Source organism: Amblyraja radiata, chromosome 1, assembly GCF_010909765.2.
Source record: "Amblyraja radiata isolate CabotCenter1 chromosome 1, sAmbRad1.1.pri, whole genome shotgun sequence".
Lineage (NCBI taxonomy): Eukaryota > Metazoa > Chordata > Chondrichthyes > Rajiformes > Rajidae > Amblyraja > Amblyraja radiata.
Window position 1 is genome coordinate 179858 of NC_045956.1, and position 16078 is coordinate 195935.

The window sequence follows — 16078 nt, forward strand, 5'->3', positions numbered from 1 at the left end:
AAGGCCCTTAGTGGGAATGGAATACTTGCTGTTTTGAGTTGCTGCGATTTCACTGATTTTACTGATGAGTGAATCATTGGGTTAGTGTTAACATTTAGTTTCACAGTTCTCCGCTAATCCATCTGAATGCTCTGGCAAATCCCATATGTGAAATGATTTGTTCACAAATCACGAAGATCAAGGGCAGCACATGGGATGAATCCCTGAGAGTCCCCAGGTTGCCCAGTGATGGGAACTTGTTTTGGTAAAACAAGTTAACATCAAGCACCCTGATGTAATATTCAATATCAGACACAGTGCTAAGACATCCCCCCCCCCCCCCCCCCTCTCCCCCCGCCAATCTTCCTCAATGTTACATTAGCATTGGTGCAATGGTGGTGCAATCAAATATTAGTGTAGCATTCAAAGGATAACAGCACGATAACACAGATTCAGTTGGACATTTGAAACTAAATGTTAACACAAACACAATGGTTCGCTCTTCAGTGAAAGCGCAGCAACTCAAAACTCCATTTACAAGTTTGCAGATGACACCGCCATAAGGGCCAGGGTCTTGAACAATGACAAGACAGAATACAGGAAGGAGATAGAGAGATTAGTAACATTGGTGACACCAATCTTCTCCCCCATTGTAAGCAAAATGAAGAAACTAGTTATTGACCACGAGAAATGAGGAGGAGTACACATCCCAGTCAGCGTCAACGGTACCAAAGTAGATGGTCATGAGCTTTGAGCCCCTAGCTGTAAATATGACCAACAATTTGTCCTGGACCAACCACATTGAAGATAAGGCCAAGAGAATTCACCAATGCCTCTGGTTCCTCAGAAGACTAAGGACATTTGGCATGACTCCAACGACTCCTATTGACTTCTGCAGATGCACAGAGAGCACCCTATCGGTATGGATCCCAGCTAGGTTTGGAAACAGCTCTGCCCAAGAATGCAAATAACTGCAGAAAGTTGTGGATGTAGGCCAGTCCATCACACAGAGCAGCATCCCACCACTGACTGTAACTGCACTTCATACTGCCTCATGAAAGCTGCCAACATAATCAAGGATCTCTCTCCCCCTGGTCATTCCCACTTTCCCTTCTCCCATCAGGCAGATAATACAAAAGCTTGAAAGCACATTACACTAGCTTCAGGAATAACGCATTCCCTGCTATTATCAGACTAGTGATAATAGGCTCCTCCCTCAAGTTAGGATCTTCCAATCTACCTCACAGTGGCCCATGCACTTACTTCTGTATCTGTAATGCAATCATGCTATTACACTATATTCTGTACCCTTGTATCTTTCTCTAAGGTACCGATTATATTTGTGATTGACTTGACATGTATAGTGTGAAATAAAGCTTTTTACTGCATCTCAGCACGTGACAATAATTAGCCAATACCAAGTAATTGGCATACAGCGGAATGACACGTGCCACTATCAGATCAAAAACAGTGCTGGAGTAACTCAGCGGGTCAGATGGTATCTCTGGAGAGAAGGAAGGAATGGGTGACGTTACCAATCAAGACCCTGCAGTAATAGTCTTTCAGATTCGAATAAATCTCTCATTGCATGCAAGGCCACAGTAATGCAACACCACAAGTGTTATTGTCCCATGCAACTGTGCAGGACTGTCTGTTGGCTAGTTACTGGATTGCGTTGGCTCTCGATGTCCAGTGTGATCCTGTCTTCACTTGACACCCGTATGAATGTAGTTTTCATTCATCAATAGACGGAGCTGAATTTTCTGAATGGAGTAGAAAATGCCCCAAGAAATGCAAGCCCAGAGTGCTGAACATTTGTCTAATGCATCCATCCAGTAAGTGTAACAACATATTTAATATCACACATTCAATCCTCCAGATCAAACTGCATCTTGCATAAAAGCTTACCTTGGAACTGGTTGACCTGTTGAACAGGATACGGGTTCCTCTGCTGGTCCTTGCATTGTGGTTGTGGTCTGGTGAGGTGCCGTTGCATCTGCTCATGTTGCTGCTGTTGTAGCTGCTGTTGCTGATGGAAGGAAAGCAAACCCATTAATTCTGGGTGAACAATTGCACCATTTAGTTTGCACTGTGTTTAGTTTAGAGATACAGCGTGGAAACAGGCCCTTCGGCCCACCGAGTCCACGCCGACCAGCACTAGTTCTGTCTGACACACTAGAGGCAATTTACAGAAGCTAATTAATCTACAAACATGCATGTCTTTGGCATGCGGGAGGAAACCAGAACACCCGTAGAAACCCCACATGGTGACAGGGTGAACATGCAGACAGCACCCGTAGTCAGGATGAAACCTGGGTCTGTGATTCTACCGGGTCTGCAGTAACTCTACCGCTGTGCCACTGTGCCACCCCCATTTACTGTGCAAGTCTTGCCCTGTTTAATTTAGTTTAGAGTTACAGCACGGAAACAGGCCCTTCAGCCCACTCCCCGTATACTAACAGTATCGTACACACTGGGGGACAATTTTACAAAAGAAAATTAACCTACAAACCTGCATGTCTTTGGAAAGTGGGAGGAAATCGAAGCAGCCGGAAGAATCCATGCGGTCACAAGGAGAATGTACAAACTCCGCGCAGACAGCAGCCATAGTCAGGATCAAACCCTGCATCTCAGGCCCTGTGAGGCAGTAGCTCACAGTACTGCTACGCCACTCTACACCCTTTTTGGGTTTTCCCCAATCATTTACTCATTTCACTCAACTAAAAACATGGAAAATCAAGAACTAGAGGGTATAGATTTAAGGTGTGAGGAGAAAAACATGATAAGAACCCGAGGGACAACTTTTTCCCACCTGAGGATGGTACATATATGGAATAAGTTGCCAAAGAAAGTAGGTGAGGTGAGTACAATGACAACATTTAAAATACATTTGGACAGATACATGGATAGGAAAGATTTCGAGAGATGTAGGTGAAACACAGGTAAATGGGACTGGCTTAGATGGGCATCTTGGTCAGCATAATCAAGCTGGGCCAAAGTGCCTGTATCCATGCTGGACGTGTCTATGATATGAGAAATAAATTATCTTTGATGTAGGAAATTAACCTGCAGCATTAAGCTTAAACTGAAGTTAACTTAGAGTTGACAGTCTTATTTTGTGACTTCTCCACTAGCTGTAGCCTCAGGCATGTAACTATCAACGCGTCCCTTCAAAGGTCCTTGTGTATAATGTTTACCTGCCTTTACAGTGCAGTTAACTTTATAAACTGTTAATTATTGTAATGATGTAAAGTACCCTAGAATTCACTGCCATACCAAGTTTATCTGGAGATATGGTGGAAAACGCAGAATATGTCATCCTCTTGGAGACCAAGTTTAGTTTGGAGATATAGAATGTAAACAGGCCCTTCGGCCCACTCAGTCCATGCCGGCCATCCATCACCCGTACACACCAGCTCCATGTTATCCCACTTTTACATCCACTCTCGGGGTAATTTACAGAGGCCAATTCATCGTCTTTGGGATGTAGGAGGAAACTGCAGGAAACCCACGCAGTCACAGGGAGAACATGCAAACTTCACCCAGACAGCACCCGAGGTCAGGATCGAACCCGGGTCTCTGGCGCTGTGAGATCGCAGGTCTACCACCACGCCACTGTGCCGTACACACATCTGAAGACCAGGAAGATCCCTGCAGGCCAAAAAGTGTGCACTGATATGTTCTCTTCTCACCCTCAAAACACCTCAGAAGTTTTTAGTGTTAAAGTCTGGTTGGCTGCCAGTTCAGCTTGAAGCCTGAACTACTACAGTGAGAACTCACAGCTCATGTGCTCACATCCTCCCCTCCTCCCCATTTGCATCCAATGCATAACTAACATGTCGGACTCACTGCAGAGTAATGAGCAGCAGGAGCCTCGTCTGGACACCCAAGGTCCCCAAGACCCCAAGGTCTACTAAACACCAAGGAAAGGTGTAGCTCACTCTTCACAGACCACGGCAGACAAGGAGAAAGGCCAAAGTTGGCACTGAAACTGGGGACACCGGAGTCTCCCATCAGTCACACAGTCGTGCATCGCACATCCGCAGCTGAATTTACTGTAAATACACAAGAAGTTGCTACTTCCATTATTGTTTGGAGATTATTTTGGGTCATTGTACAGGCAATTGTTCACTCCCACACTGATCAACTCATCGATGTGACCTATTTTACAAATGTTGAATTTCGATCCATAGGGGTGGCCTCGGGGATCCCCACTATTTTAACGTTGCCTCCACTACCAGTAATACTATTTGCCTCTATTTACTGATCAGCCTGCTCGAAGCTTCATTTATGCCTTCGTCACCACCACACTTTCAAAGACCATTTCAGGCAGCATCAGTCTTCGGTGTCCCCCTGAATAAGCAACAGCTTTGTCAAGGTTTTTAACCATACGTTAGGTGGCCGCCAGATCGTTGTGTGTTTCTCAGGTGGAGATTGACAGTTTCTTTGATTAGTAAAGGGCCTGTCTCATTTGCTCGTCATGCAGGTGGGCGTGAGGATTCTGGGGTGCAGCGTGCTACCGCACGTCACTGCCTACGTCACCACATCTCACCACGCACCATGTGCGCGTAAATGCACGCCATGCGCGCGTCGTGCATCGTGACGCGTAAACAACTCCCAAGTGGAACAGGCCCTTATGGGTGTCGAGGGTTATTGGGAGACGGCAGGGGAATGGGGTTGAGAGGGAAAGATAGATCAGCCACGATTGAATGGCGGAGTAGATGATGGGCCGAATGGCCTTATTCTGCTCCTATGACTTATGAATGTTGTCCCCTCCTCATCCATCACACTTTTCTAGCTATTTTTCAATACCTCCATTTTTACATTTCATCCCTTCACAGTTCTGTGTCCACTTCACAGAAACCTATCCTAAAAACCCAATTGTCCACTGTCACGCTTGCGTGTGTCTGACTAAGGCCTTTTGTCCCTGCGTTCATTCCTTGATTCACCATTCTAGAACTCCTCTCCATCATTAACCATAGTAGTCAATGCCTACTATATTCTGTTGTGCTGAAGCAAAGCAAGAATTTCATTGTCCTATCAGGGACACATGACAATAAACTCTGACAAAGGTTGGTTGTTTTTGCAAGTATTTGGTGATAATGTTTCCAGGATGTACATTCTCTAGCAAAGGTGCCCCAATAAATCCATATTGTTATTATCACTGTGGTGACCAAAAGCTGCTCATTTACTGACTTTAAATGCATGCATGTAACCTGGAGCAATGTAAAGATTGTGGACATAGCTGCAATAATGACAGCAGTTTTATCATTACACTGTGCACAGAAAATCAAATGATTGCCTGTCCCTGTTTGATCAGGATAGTCACTCTTGCACTCCACCAGGTTTAAACAACAGTGCCAGTAGAGTTTGAGGAGAAAAATATATATTTGCAGAAATAAATTAATGCTGACCAGAATTCACAGTCTGGAGTCAGCCACTTGCATTGCCAGGGATTCCTGCACTTTCACAGTTGGCAGAGTTGCTGCCTCACAGCGCCAAAGACCATGGTGGGATTCTGACCTCGAGTGCTGTCTGTGTGGAGTTTGCACGTTCTTCCTGTGACCACGTAGGTTTCCACTGCATGCTCCCATTTCCTCTCACATCCAGGCGACATGCAGGTTTGTAGGTTAATTGGACTCTGTATAAAATTGCCCTCCCAGGTATGTAGGGAGTAGATGCGAAAGTTGGACGACATAGAACCAGTGTGAACGGGTGATCGCTGGTCATTGTGGACTTGGTGGGCTGAATGTTTTGTTTCCATGTAGTTTCTTTCAGTCAATCATTCAAATCCCCAGATCACGGTTAGATGGGGGTTTTAAATGACATGCTTCCTTTTACTCATGTGCAAAGGTAAAAGCCATCAAATATTTTGTTAGACCAGTACATGCTCCATGCAGCACAAATGTCTTTTGATCTTGCCAACCTGTTTCTATCCAGAATATTATGAAGGTTTTACAATAGTGTGACAGTGTAAACAGGTCTGATCTCATCAAAAGCAAACTCTCAGACTTGTGGCAGGCACATGCATGAATTGGTCATACCGATCAAAATAACAAGTGCAGGCCACACTTTCAATTGTTTTTCTCTTGCACCTGAAGAGTGATTTGTTTTTAAATGTCCACAGCTTAATCCTGGATATCAGAGTGCGGCAATAGACTAGACCATAGTTTCACATGCTTCTATATAAATGATATTCCTGGATGAACATGTGGAACATGTGCCTGAGTTTAGTATTGGTGTTAGATCATAATAGATCTGAAATCAAATGCTGAGCATTTATTATCTCTAGGGTTTAGGATACCAATTTTCACTTGGGTGGGAACTTTAGATGCACGGATATGGGGGTAGGAGAGGGAAAGGGATTCCATTACAGCTGATAGTCACAGAGCTAGGCAGACTGAACATCAAACAGACCAGAAAGGAGTTCCACATAACACAGAAAGCAGACATAACACTTTAACAGGGAAATACCATAAGTGAGATGGGAGAGGAATGGGTTAGTGGGACTGCTCTGTGAGGAGAGATTAGGGGATTGGACTAAAATGAGGAGAAATGTCTTCACTCAGAGGTTGGCAAATCTGCCAGTTGTTACGTGGACGACTACAGAGGCTGTGACTGAAACTACGTAAGATGGAAATAGTTACATTTCTACTCCAGACACAGGGAGAGCAGGAATATGATATTGAGATGGAGGACCTTCCATGATTATATTGAACAGTGGAGCAGGCTCGAAGGGGCTGAACTGACTATTCTTGTTCCTGTATTTCTATGTTGCTGCAAAATGGAGTCATAAAGGAGGAGAGGGAAATTAAACAAAATCACACATTAAATATGTCTGCACAGAGAGAGCACTTGTGAAAATGATCGTAATGAGAAAATAATAATCTGAGGGCAAATTCACAAGGGTATGCTTCATTTTCAACACCACTTTACAGAAGTTGTGGATTTAATGGCGGTACTCCTGACAGCAATACCCCTTTGGGGCTGTGAGGCATGAGCGGGATCTTGGGCTCCAACCCGTCTTATCTGTAATGAAGGTTTACCTGCTCTGCCAGAAACTGCTGCTGCTGCCTCTGCTCCCTGAATAGCTGCTGCTTTTGCTGTTCCATCAAGTGAATCTGATGCATTCTCTGTCTCTCTTGCTCCATCAACAACTGTTTCATCATGACTGCCTGCTGCTGGTTGCCAAGGTAACCGCTACCTCCGGGGTTACCAGCCATGGAGCCGGGCACCGTGGTCCCAGGACCGGGAACAGGAACAGGAACAGGGGGCTGGATGGATCCCACTGGCCGAGATACTCCCACCAGATTCTGATCCTGTGTGGAGGAAAGAACACACAGTATATAACACAACCACAAACAGGATATTGTGTGCAAAACAACCCCGTACTAACAATTAGACCAACAATCCCATCCCAGCTATTTACGTTTTGCACAATTCTAAAAAGATAAAGAGAGTGGGATGGCCAGTTCCCAAGGCCTCTGGAATCAAGGTTCATCAGCTCATTATAAAGAGATCAGTATTTGTCTTCATACAATATCTTCCCATTCACTCTGACAAAAGTGGAGAAATCAGGTGAGAAGATTGTGTTTGTGAAGCATAACCCAGAATACATGAAATATAGCTGATTAGCAAAGTGAAAGTTCCAGGAGCCACAGTAATGCAAGCTGGCCCAACCAGATTAAATTATATATCCTGGCTCATGTGGGAGCATATATTTGATCAGTGTATCAAGTGGCTTTCTATAGACTATGAAACCAGGGGATTAACAGCTGTAATTTTATTTCAGCCCTTTTAAAGAACCAGTAGTTTCACTGCACGTCACATAAGGCTCTGTGCTGCTGCATTCTCCACTAAAGATTCATTTTGTCTGGCACTGCTACAGTGAGATGTTATGTCTCCCCTGTCATTAGTACAATGCCAGCGATCGGCAGGCAGGTGTCCAATATACCACAGTCTTACTGGCTTGTTTATTACTTACACATTAAGACATTATTCAGTAAACTGAAAGGCTGACATTCTAAAGTCACAGCATTGACTAAAAGCCATACACAGTACAAAGAACACTTCTTTATCGGAAGAAAGCATGTGCTTGTTTCAAAGGATAATTACACCCTTCACTTTTGCCAATTTTATGCATGAATTTATAAAGCGACTCTTTCAAATATTAATATTTACATACATCACACAGCAGCCTGTAATACTAGATTTTATTAAAAAACATTCTCAAGGCTACATATCATTTTGAGGAAAAAAGTATTTTTTAAATGATTTTTATATTTATTTCAGCATTCCTGATTTTCTCCCATTATCCTTCTCCTGAGGCTGGTGGTTCATAATCATATTGCAGCTCTGCTCCATGGAGACTAAAAGCCCTACAGTACTGTGCCCAGGTGTCACCGCTTCCAGAGTCCACACAATAACAAGTGGCAGGCTGTTTGACTCTGTGCATGCACAGGTTATTTTATTCTGGGGATGTGCACATCATTAGCAAAGCTGTGCTTATTGCTTCTTCCTAATTGCCCCGAGAAACTGGGGCTGGGGTTCTGTTACTATAGTCTTTTTTACAAATGGAACTTGCTGGCCCACCTCAGCAACAGGGAGGCAGACTAACAGAGAACGGAGAGGGAGTAGGGGAGAGAGAGAGAAAGATATAATATATATATATAGAGAGAGAGAGAGAGAGAGAGAGAGAGAGAGAGAGAGAGAGAGGGAGAGAGAGGGAGAGAGGGGGGAATAGGCTTTGCAGATTATCTTCTTAGAATATTAATGACTAACTTTGTTTCTGATATACGTAACGAGTTTTATTAAAGTGAATGTCATATCTTGTCTATATGTGGTTGATGTCAGCATCTTACTAGTTCATGTCCATAGCCATCACATTGCTAAACTGAGGTTTTATACTGAATACTGTTAGAAGGGGCTTGGCAGCTTTGATGGTGGCTTTGAGGTATAACAAGATGAAACATGTGGTTGTGGGATGAGTCAGATGGTTTGGACATCAGTGTAATTTAGACCTCGGTAGGAAAGCCAAGGGCACTGGAGAGCGCGACTCTGAGAAGGTGGGGGAATTTTGGGAGTGGGGAGAGGGGGAAGGCCGTGTGGTTATGGTATGCCGACTGCAGAACCACTTGATACCGGAGAGGCTCTGAGAAGAGTAACAGGGAGAGATGGAGGAGGTATCAGGAAAAGTTGCCCTAGAGAATGGAATGCAGCGTTTGAGGAGAGCACACAGGAGAAGCATCACCAAATCTGGCTGAGGATCGTAGGTCGGTGCAAGAAAACGATGACTCTGGCACCACAGGTGTGTGTGGGGACAGGATTAACTGCCCCAGTGGAGACAACATACATTGATGATAAGTGCCTCTTTAAACCCAATAAAAGCAATAATTCCAATCACAGATCATCAGTCTTTGTATCTCACTTTTCCTGTTACAATTTTACCGGAAGTGTGCAATTGAAAATAAAGCCTAAATGATGAAGGGCCCATACCACCCTGGGTTATACACAGCACTTTACGAAGTTACAGTCTAGGAATTCAATCCAGCGATACATGACTTTACGCACTATGGAAATATATGATGGTGTGAGAGTGATCCCTAAACATGATGGAGCATTATCACTACATTAAGGTTGAAGTTTGTGTCCAATGCACAATGCATGCGGCAATGCATGCGGCAATGCATGTTTGATGCCACTGCTGCAGCATTGGACCACATTCAGGTTGCAAAGAAAGAATGCAGGCCACGCTAGGGAAATCATCGGCTCCAGACTACCTAAAGCAGCATTGGTTGCCAGGAGACAAAGGGGGCCCACTTCATCAGGGGCCCACTTGCCACTGGGCAAGCTGACACCCTGGCCAGTCCGCCACTGATTATGTGCATCCTGGTTGGGGGAAACTGCAGCAGACATTAATGTTTATTTTAAGTTAGACCTATTTGTTTTGGGGGTGGGGGGACAATGAGTTTGCAGGTCTTCAATCCTCTGTGTGGGTGCCCAACTTTTGCACTTCAGGGCGGGGAGTCCTTTACTCTTTACATTAGTTAATTGTAAGTCCATCCAAGACCTCTGACAAAGGTTGCAGATGAGTTAGTTAAGCCTCAGTGTCACTCAGCAAGGGCTTGTTCGTAGTTCACAAGCAACTTCCAAGATAATGCACACTAAAACAAGAAGCATTACTTTGTATAGTGATGAAAAGACCATTCACATAACAATTTTCCAGGTTTTTGAAAACAAGGGGAGGCAGATGCCACACATCTCCAGTGATCTAGGTTCCATCCTGATCTCGGATGCTCTGTGACGTTTGCACATTTTCCCTTTGACCGCGCTAGTTTCCCCCCCCCAAGTGCTCCAGTTTCTCCCAACACCCACAAAACATGCTTGTATATTATGACGATAATTAAAATAATGATGTTGGAATATGGAAGCAAAACCAGAATGCAGGAAGAACCTAGTGGGTCAAGCTGCATCTGTGGAAGCTAAAGATGTATATTGACATTCAAGGTCGTGACCTTCAGAATCAGAATCAGAATCACACTTTATTCGCCAAGTATGTTTTACAACATACGAGGAATTTCATTGGCCAGTTCAGTCAAAAGCAACACATCACTCAAAAACACTTTAACACGAACATCCATCAGAATTCGCTAATTTTCAACACAAAGTGTTACGAAGAAAGCTCACCTTCCTTAAAGGTTTGAGGAGATTCAGTATGTTGATGAATGGTCCATTCAATATGTCTCTACTTCCTTAGAAGATTAAGGAGATTCGGTATGTTGATGAATACTCTATCAATCTTCTCCAGGTGTACGGTAGAGAGCATACTAACTTGTTGCATCATGGCCTGGTTTGGCAATTCGACCACCCAGGAACAAAGGAGACCAGATATTGGTAGACATTGCCAGGTCCATCATAAGTACTGACCTCCCCATCATCGAAGGGATCTATAGGAAACGCTACCTCAAAAAAAGGCAGCCAATAGCATCAAAGACCCACACCACCCAGGCCATGCTATCATTCTGCTACTTACATCAGGATGAAGGTACAGGAGGCTGAATGCTGTTCATCGATTACAGCTCAGCATTCAACACCATTATACCATCAAAACTGATCACCAAACTCGGTAACCTGGGCATCGACCCTTCCCTCTGCAACTGGATACTGGACTTTCTAACCAACAGACCCCAGTCTGTTAGGTTAGACAAGCACACCTCTTCAACCCTCACCCTGAACACCGGCGTTCCACAGGGCTGTGTGCTGAGCCCCCTCCTCTACTCCCTCTTCACCTATGACTGCACATCTGTACATGGTACTAACACCATCATCAAGTATGCAGATGATACAACGGTGATTGGCCTCATCAGGAACAACGATGAGTCGGCCTACAGGGAGGAGGTCCAGCACTTAGCAGCATGGTGCGCTAACAACAACCTGGCCCTTAACTCCAAGAAGACCAAGGAGCTCATTGTAGACTTCAGGAAGTCCAGGGGCGGCACGCACACCCCCATCCACATTAACGGGACGGAGGTGGAACGTGTTTCTAGCTTCAGGTTCCTGGGAGTCAACATCTCCGATGACCTCTCTTGGACCCACAATACCTCAACTCTGATCAAGAAGGCTCACCAGCGTCTTTTCTTCCTGAGGAGACTGAAGAAGGTCCATCTGTCTCCTCAGATCCTGGTGAACTTCTACCGCTGCACCATCGAGAGCATCCTTACCAACTGCATCACAGTATGGTATGGCAACTGCTCTGTCTCCGACCGGAAGGCATTGCAGAGGGTGGTGAAAATTGCCCAACGCATCACCGGTTCCTCGCTCCCCTCCATTGAGTCTGTCCAAAGCAAGCGTTGTCTGCGGAGGGCGCTCAGCATCGCCAAGGACTGCTCTCACCCCAACCATGGACTGTTTACCCTCCTACCATCCGGGAGGCGCTACAGGTCTCTCCGTTGCCGAACCAGCAGGTCCAGCAACAGCTTCTTCCCGGCGGCTGTCACTCTACTCAACAACGTACCTCGGTGACTGCCAATCACCCCCCCACCCCCAGGACACTTATTATCACTTATTATTATTTATTCAAATCATTTGTTATGTCGCTCTTCCAGGGAGATGCTAAATGCATTTCGTTGTCTCTGTACTGTACACGGACAATGACAATTAAAATTGAATCTGAATCTGAATCTGAATCTGATATCAAGACCATGACCTTGAAGAACAGCTTCCCAGCAACCATCAGACTCTTGAACACTGCATAACACTCACTCCCTCAGCAACTATGGTCATCTATGGACTGTGTCTTTGGTTTCACGGCAGATTTTGCCTTTGCACTATTACCTGTATTATGGTTGTGAATTTATTCTATTAGTGATCATTAAATAGTTATGTTACAAGTGTGTCGTTACGTTAACTGGCCTGTTAAGCTGCAGCAAGTGAGAATTTGGTTGTTCCATTGTTGGTACATATGACAATTAAACACTCTTGACTTTGGAAACGATTCCTAGTGTAGGCGGATGTCAGGAATCAGAATGAGCTGATGGGAAAGTAGAAGAAAATAAGTTACAGTGAAATAAGTGATAGTGTGGGTTTGATAGGAATTCTCTGTGAACAGGCATGGATTTGATTAGCCAAATGGCCAAGGTAAAGATCAGTGAGAACTTGGTTCAGAAAGGAAATTACTGAACTGTAATGAACTTCCAATGAACAAAAAAACAATAATTATCACACGACAATCTTCCAAATAATAACCGAAAAATAGAGACATGGGTGCCACTAATCACAATTAAATTCTGGCTGCAAGCAGTTTAACAATGCACTAGAGGGTTTAAATGGGTGATTTTAAGGAGTTAAAACAACATTTGCAGATTCAATTCTTAGTTTAAGTCTCAATTCCCAGGGCTGAACATAAGACACAGTAAACCCTACTGATAAAGACTCTGCATAAACTGCAAATCAAGTGATATGGTCAAAACCACAGTGCGAACTCCATCATCAAGTTCGCTGACGACACCACTATTGTGGGGCGTATCACTGATGGGGATGAGTCAGAGTACAGAAGAGAGATCGAGCAACTGTCCATATGGTGCCAGCGCAATAACCTGGCCCTCAACACCAGCAAAACCAAGGAACTGATTGTGGACTTTGGAAGGAGTAGGAGGGGGACCCACAGCCCCATTTATATCAACGGGTCGATGGTTGAAAGGGTCAAGAGCTTCAAATTCCTGGGCGTGCACATCTCTGAAGATCTTTCCTGGTCCGAGAACACTAATGCAATCATCAAAAAAGCACATCAGCGCCTCTACTTCCTGAGAAGATTACGGAGAGTCGGATTGTCAAGGAAGACTCTCTCTAATTTCTACAGGTGCACAGTCGAGAGCATGCTGACCGGTTGCATCGTGGCTTGGTTCGGCAATTTGAGCGCCCTGGAAAGGAAAAGACTACAAAAAGTAGTAAACACTGCCCAGTCCATCATCGGCTCTGACCTTCCTTCCATCGAGGGGATCTATCGCAGTCGCTGCCTCAAAAAGGCTGGCAGTATCATGAAAGACCCACACCATCCGGGCCACACACTCATCTCCCTGCTACCTTCAGGTAGAAGGTACAGGAGCCTGAAGACTGCAACAACCAGGTTCAGGAATAGTTACTTCCCCTCAGCCATCAGGCTATTAAACCTGGCTCGGACAAAACTCTGATTATTACCAACCACTTTCTGTTATTTGCACTATCAGTTTATTTATTCATGTGTGTATATATTTATATCATGGTATATGGACACATTTATCTGTTTTGTAGTAAATGCCTACTATTTTCTGTGTGCTTAAGCAAAGCAAGAATTTCATTGTCCTATACAGGGACACATGACAATAAACTAACTTGAACTTGAACTTGAAAATTCTGCAAACTGACCTTGGTTAAAGTGGATTTTTAAGCAAAATTACATTTCCCGAATTGCACAGGTCCAGCAGACACAGATTTACTTGACAGTTCACTCTTGTGTTTTCGTTTTCGTAATAGTTTAGGTTTTAGAATTCACTTTTGAGAGGCAAATCAATTCATTCAATTGAGTTAGAAAACCTGATGGCAAATTGTTAACATATTTTGTTATAAAAATTAATAACCAATTTTACATGGTGACATATTCTATTATAACATGGGGCACAGAAAGATTATTATGGACAGGAAGTGCTGTCATCAGCAACATTCGATGAATACATAATATAACTTGGTCTCCTGTGATGTTACCTGTCGGACTAAGTTGTGTTTACTGCTAAATGTTGACCAAAATAAGTGTATCATTTAGGTTCAGAAAAAAATCTTGAATCCAATTAAAAATAAAGTTGGCTTAAGGTGTGATTTGTGAGCTTTAAAAGTAGAATGATTGCAGAGAAGTGATTGCATGATGGTCTGGTTCGGCAATGGACAATGGAGATCTGTATTATGTCTGGAGACAACGGGACTAAAAATGGGGCGGGGCGGTGGTGCAGCGGTAGAGTTGCTGCCTTACAGCGCCAGAGACCCGAGTTTGATCTGGACCATGAGTCCTGTCTGTACGCAGTTTGTACATTCTCCCTGTGGCCGCGTGGCCTTTCTCCAGGTTCTCCAATTTCCTCCCACACTCCAAAGATGTACTAATTGGCTTTGGTAAAATTGAAAATTGCCCCTAGTGTGTGATGGATAGTATGGGGTGATTACTGGTCAGCACGGACTTGGTGGGCCAAAGGGCCTTTTTCCACGCTGTATCTCTAAACTAAATTAAATGTTGAATGGATCACAACCCTGAGATGAAAGCACTTGTGAATGGAAATCCAGGAGCGTAAAACTTGCTCTAGATATATTGTGTTTGACTAAACCAGTGGTTCCCAACCTTTTTTAGCTCGTGGCCCCCTTGGGATCTTTTGATTTTTCTGTGGCCCCCTCTGACATTATTAGCGGAAAAGAAGTACTTCAATATTATAATACCTTCCATAAAAATATCAGTGTCTATTAATTGCACATATATTCTCTTTTATTCTATTCCTCAAACATCAAAAATATTTAAACTACATAGATTTAAATTTATTAGAACTGAAATTTAGGAGGCAACAGGGTGGTAGCTCTGAGGTCCTCTTCATTGAACCTGTGGCCCCCTAAATCCCAACATTTTTCTGTGGCCCTCCTGAAATTTGCCATGGCCCCTTTGAGGCCATATGGCCCCAGGTTGGGAATCTCTGGACTAGATGACCATTTTGCTGGCTCTATAGTTCACTGTATTAAAACAAGTGTCAATGTTGTTTTTCTTGTATCACAAGCTTCTGTTCTACAATTCAGAGCAGTTTACAAGAGGGGAAATACAACTAGTGAGGTGGAGTGGTGCCTCAAGTCGGTGTCTTGGTGATGGTTAAGCACTGGTTTGCTGCAGCATGAGGAACCTGTACTGAACAACAAAGAGAATTTAGTTCTTCATTTAAAGCTACCATAGAATTGTATAAATGAAGACTACAAACGGTGGCCATTCAGCTGGTGAGTATAGACAGTGCTCTGCAGGCTATTGATGGTTTCTGCTTCTCAGTCCATGGCCTTGAAGGTCAAGCCTTAAGTGCTCCGTAAGGTTGTGTTATCCAGGTACTTTTCATATGTTGTTGCTTCCACCATCCTTTCAACTAGTAAGTACCGATCCCCTACCATACTCCCATTGTAAGAACTTAAGTTCAACTTCTATCAGTTATTTTAAATCTACTGTATAAAAATACCAGGTGCTAAAAAATTTGAATTAAAAACCGTAAATGTTAGAAACAGTCAGCAGATTTGACAGCATCTTGGGAAAGAGAAACAATGAATGATTCAGGTCACCGATTGTTCACCAGTTTTGAAAGATCATCGACCTGAAACATCGCATCTCTTTCCACAGATATGCTTGATGCACTGAAAACTTAACAGTACTGTTTGTTTCTGCCTTGTATTAATGAACAGTCCTTAGACTTTAGACTTCAGACATGCAGCACAGAAACAGGCCCTTCAGCCCACCGAGTAGGCATCAACCAGCGATCGCCCCATACACTAGCACGATCCTATGCACAAGGGACAATTTACAATTTTACAGAAGTCAACTAACCCACAAACCTGT

At 43.9% G+C, this 16078-nt stretch overlaps 1 protein-coding gene across 2 annotated transcripts in view; it reads right to left on the reverse strand.

Moving 5' to 3' along the window:
* The window catches only part of maml3 (mastermind like transcriptional coactivator 3), a 517266-nt gene that overhangs the window by 11727 nt on the left and 489461 nt on the right, over positions 1–16078 (reverse strand). For both annotated transcript variants that reach the window (XM_033048977.1, XM_033048893.1), the window contains exons 3-4: positions 7026–7298; positions 1888–2008 (exon numbers count right to left, since the gene is read on the reverse strand). In XM_033048977.1, coding sequence (XP_032904868.1) covers positions 1888–2008; positions 7026–7298 — 394 coding nt within the window. The remainder of the gene's footprint in view (positions 1–1887; positions 2009–7025; positions 7299–16078) is intronic.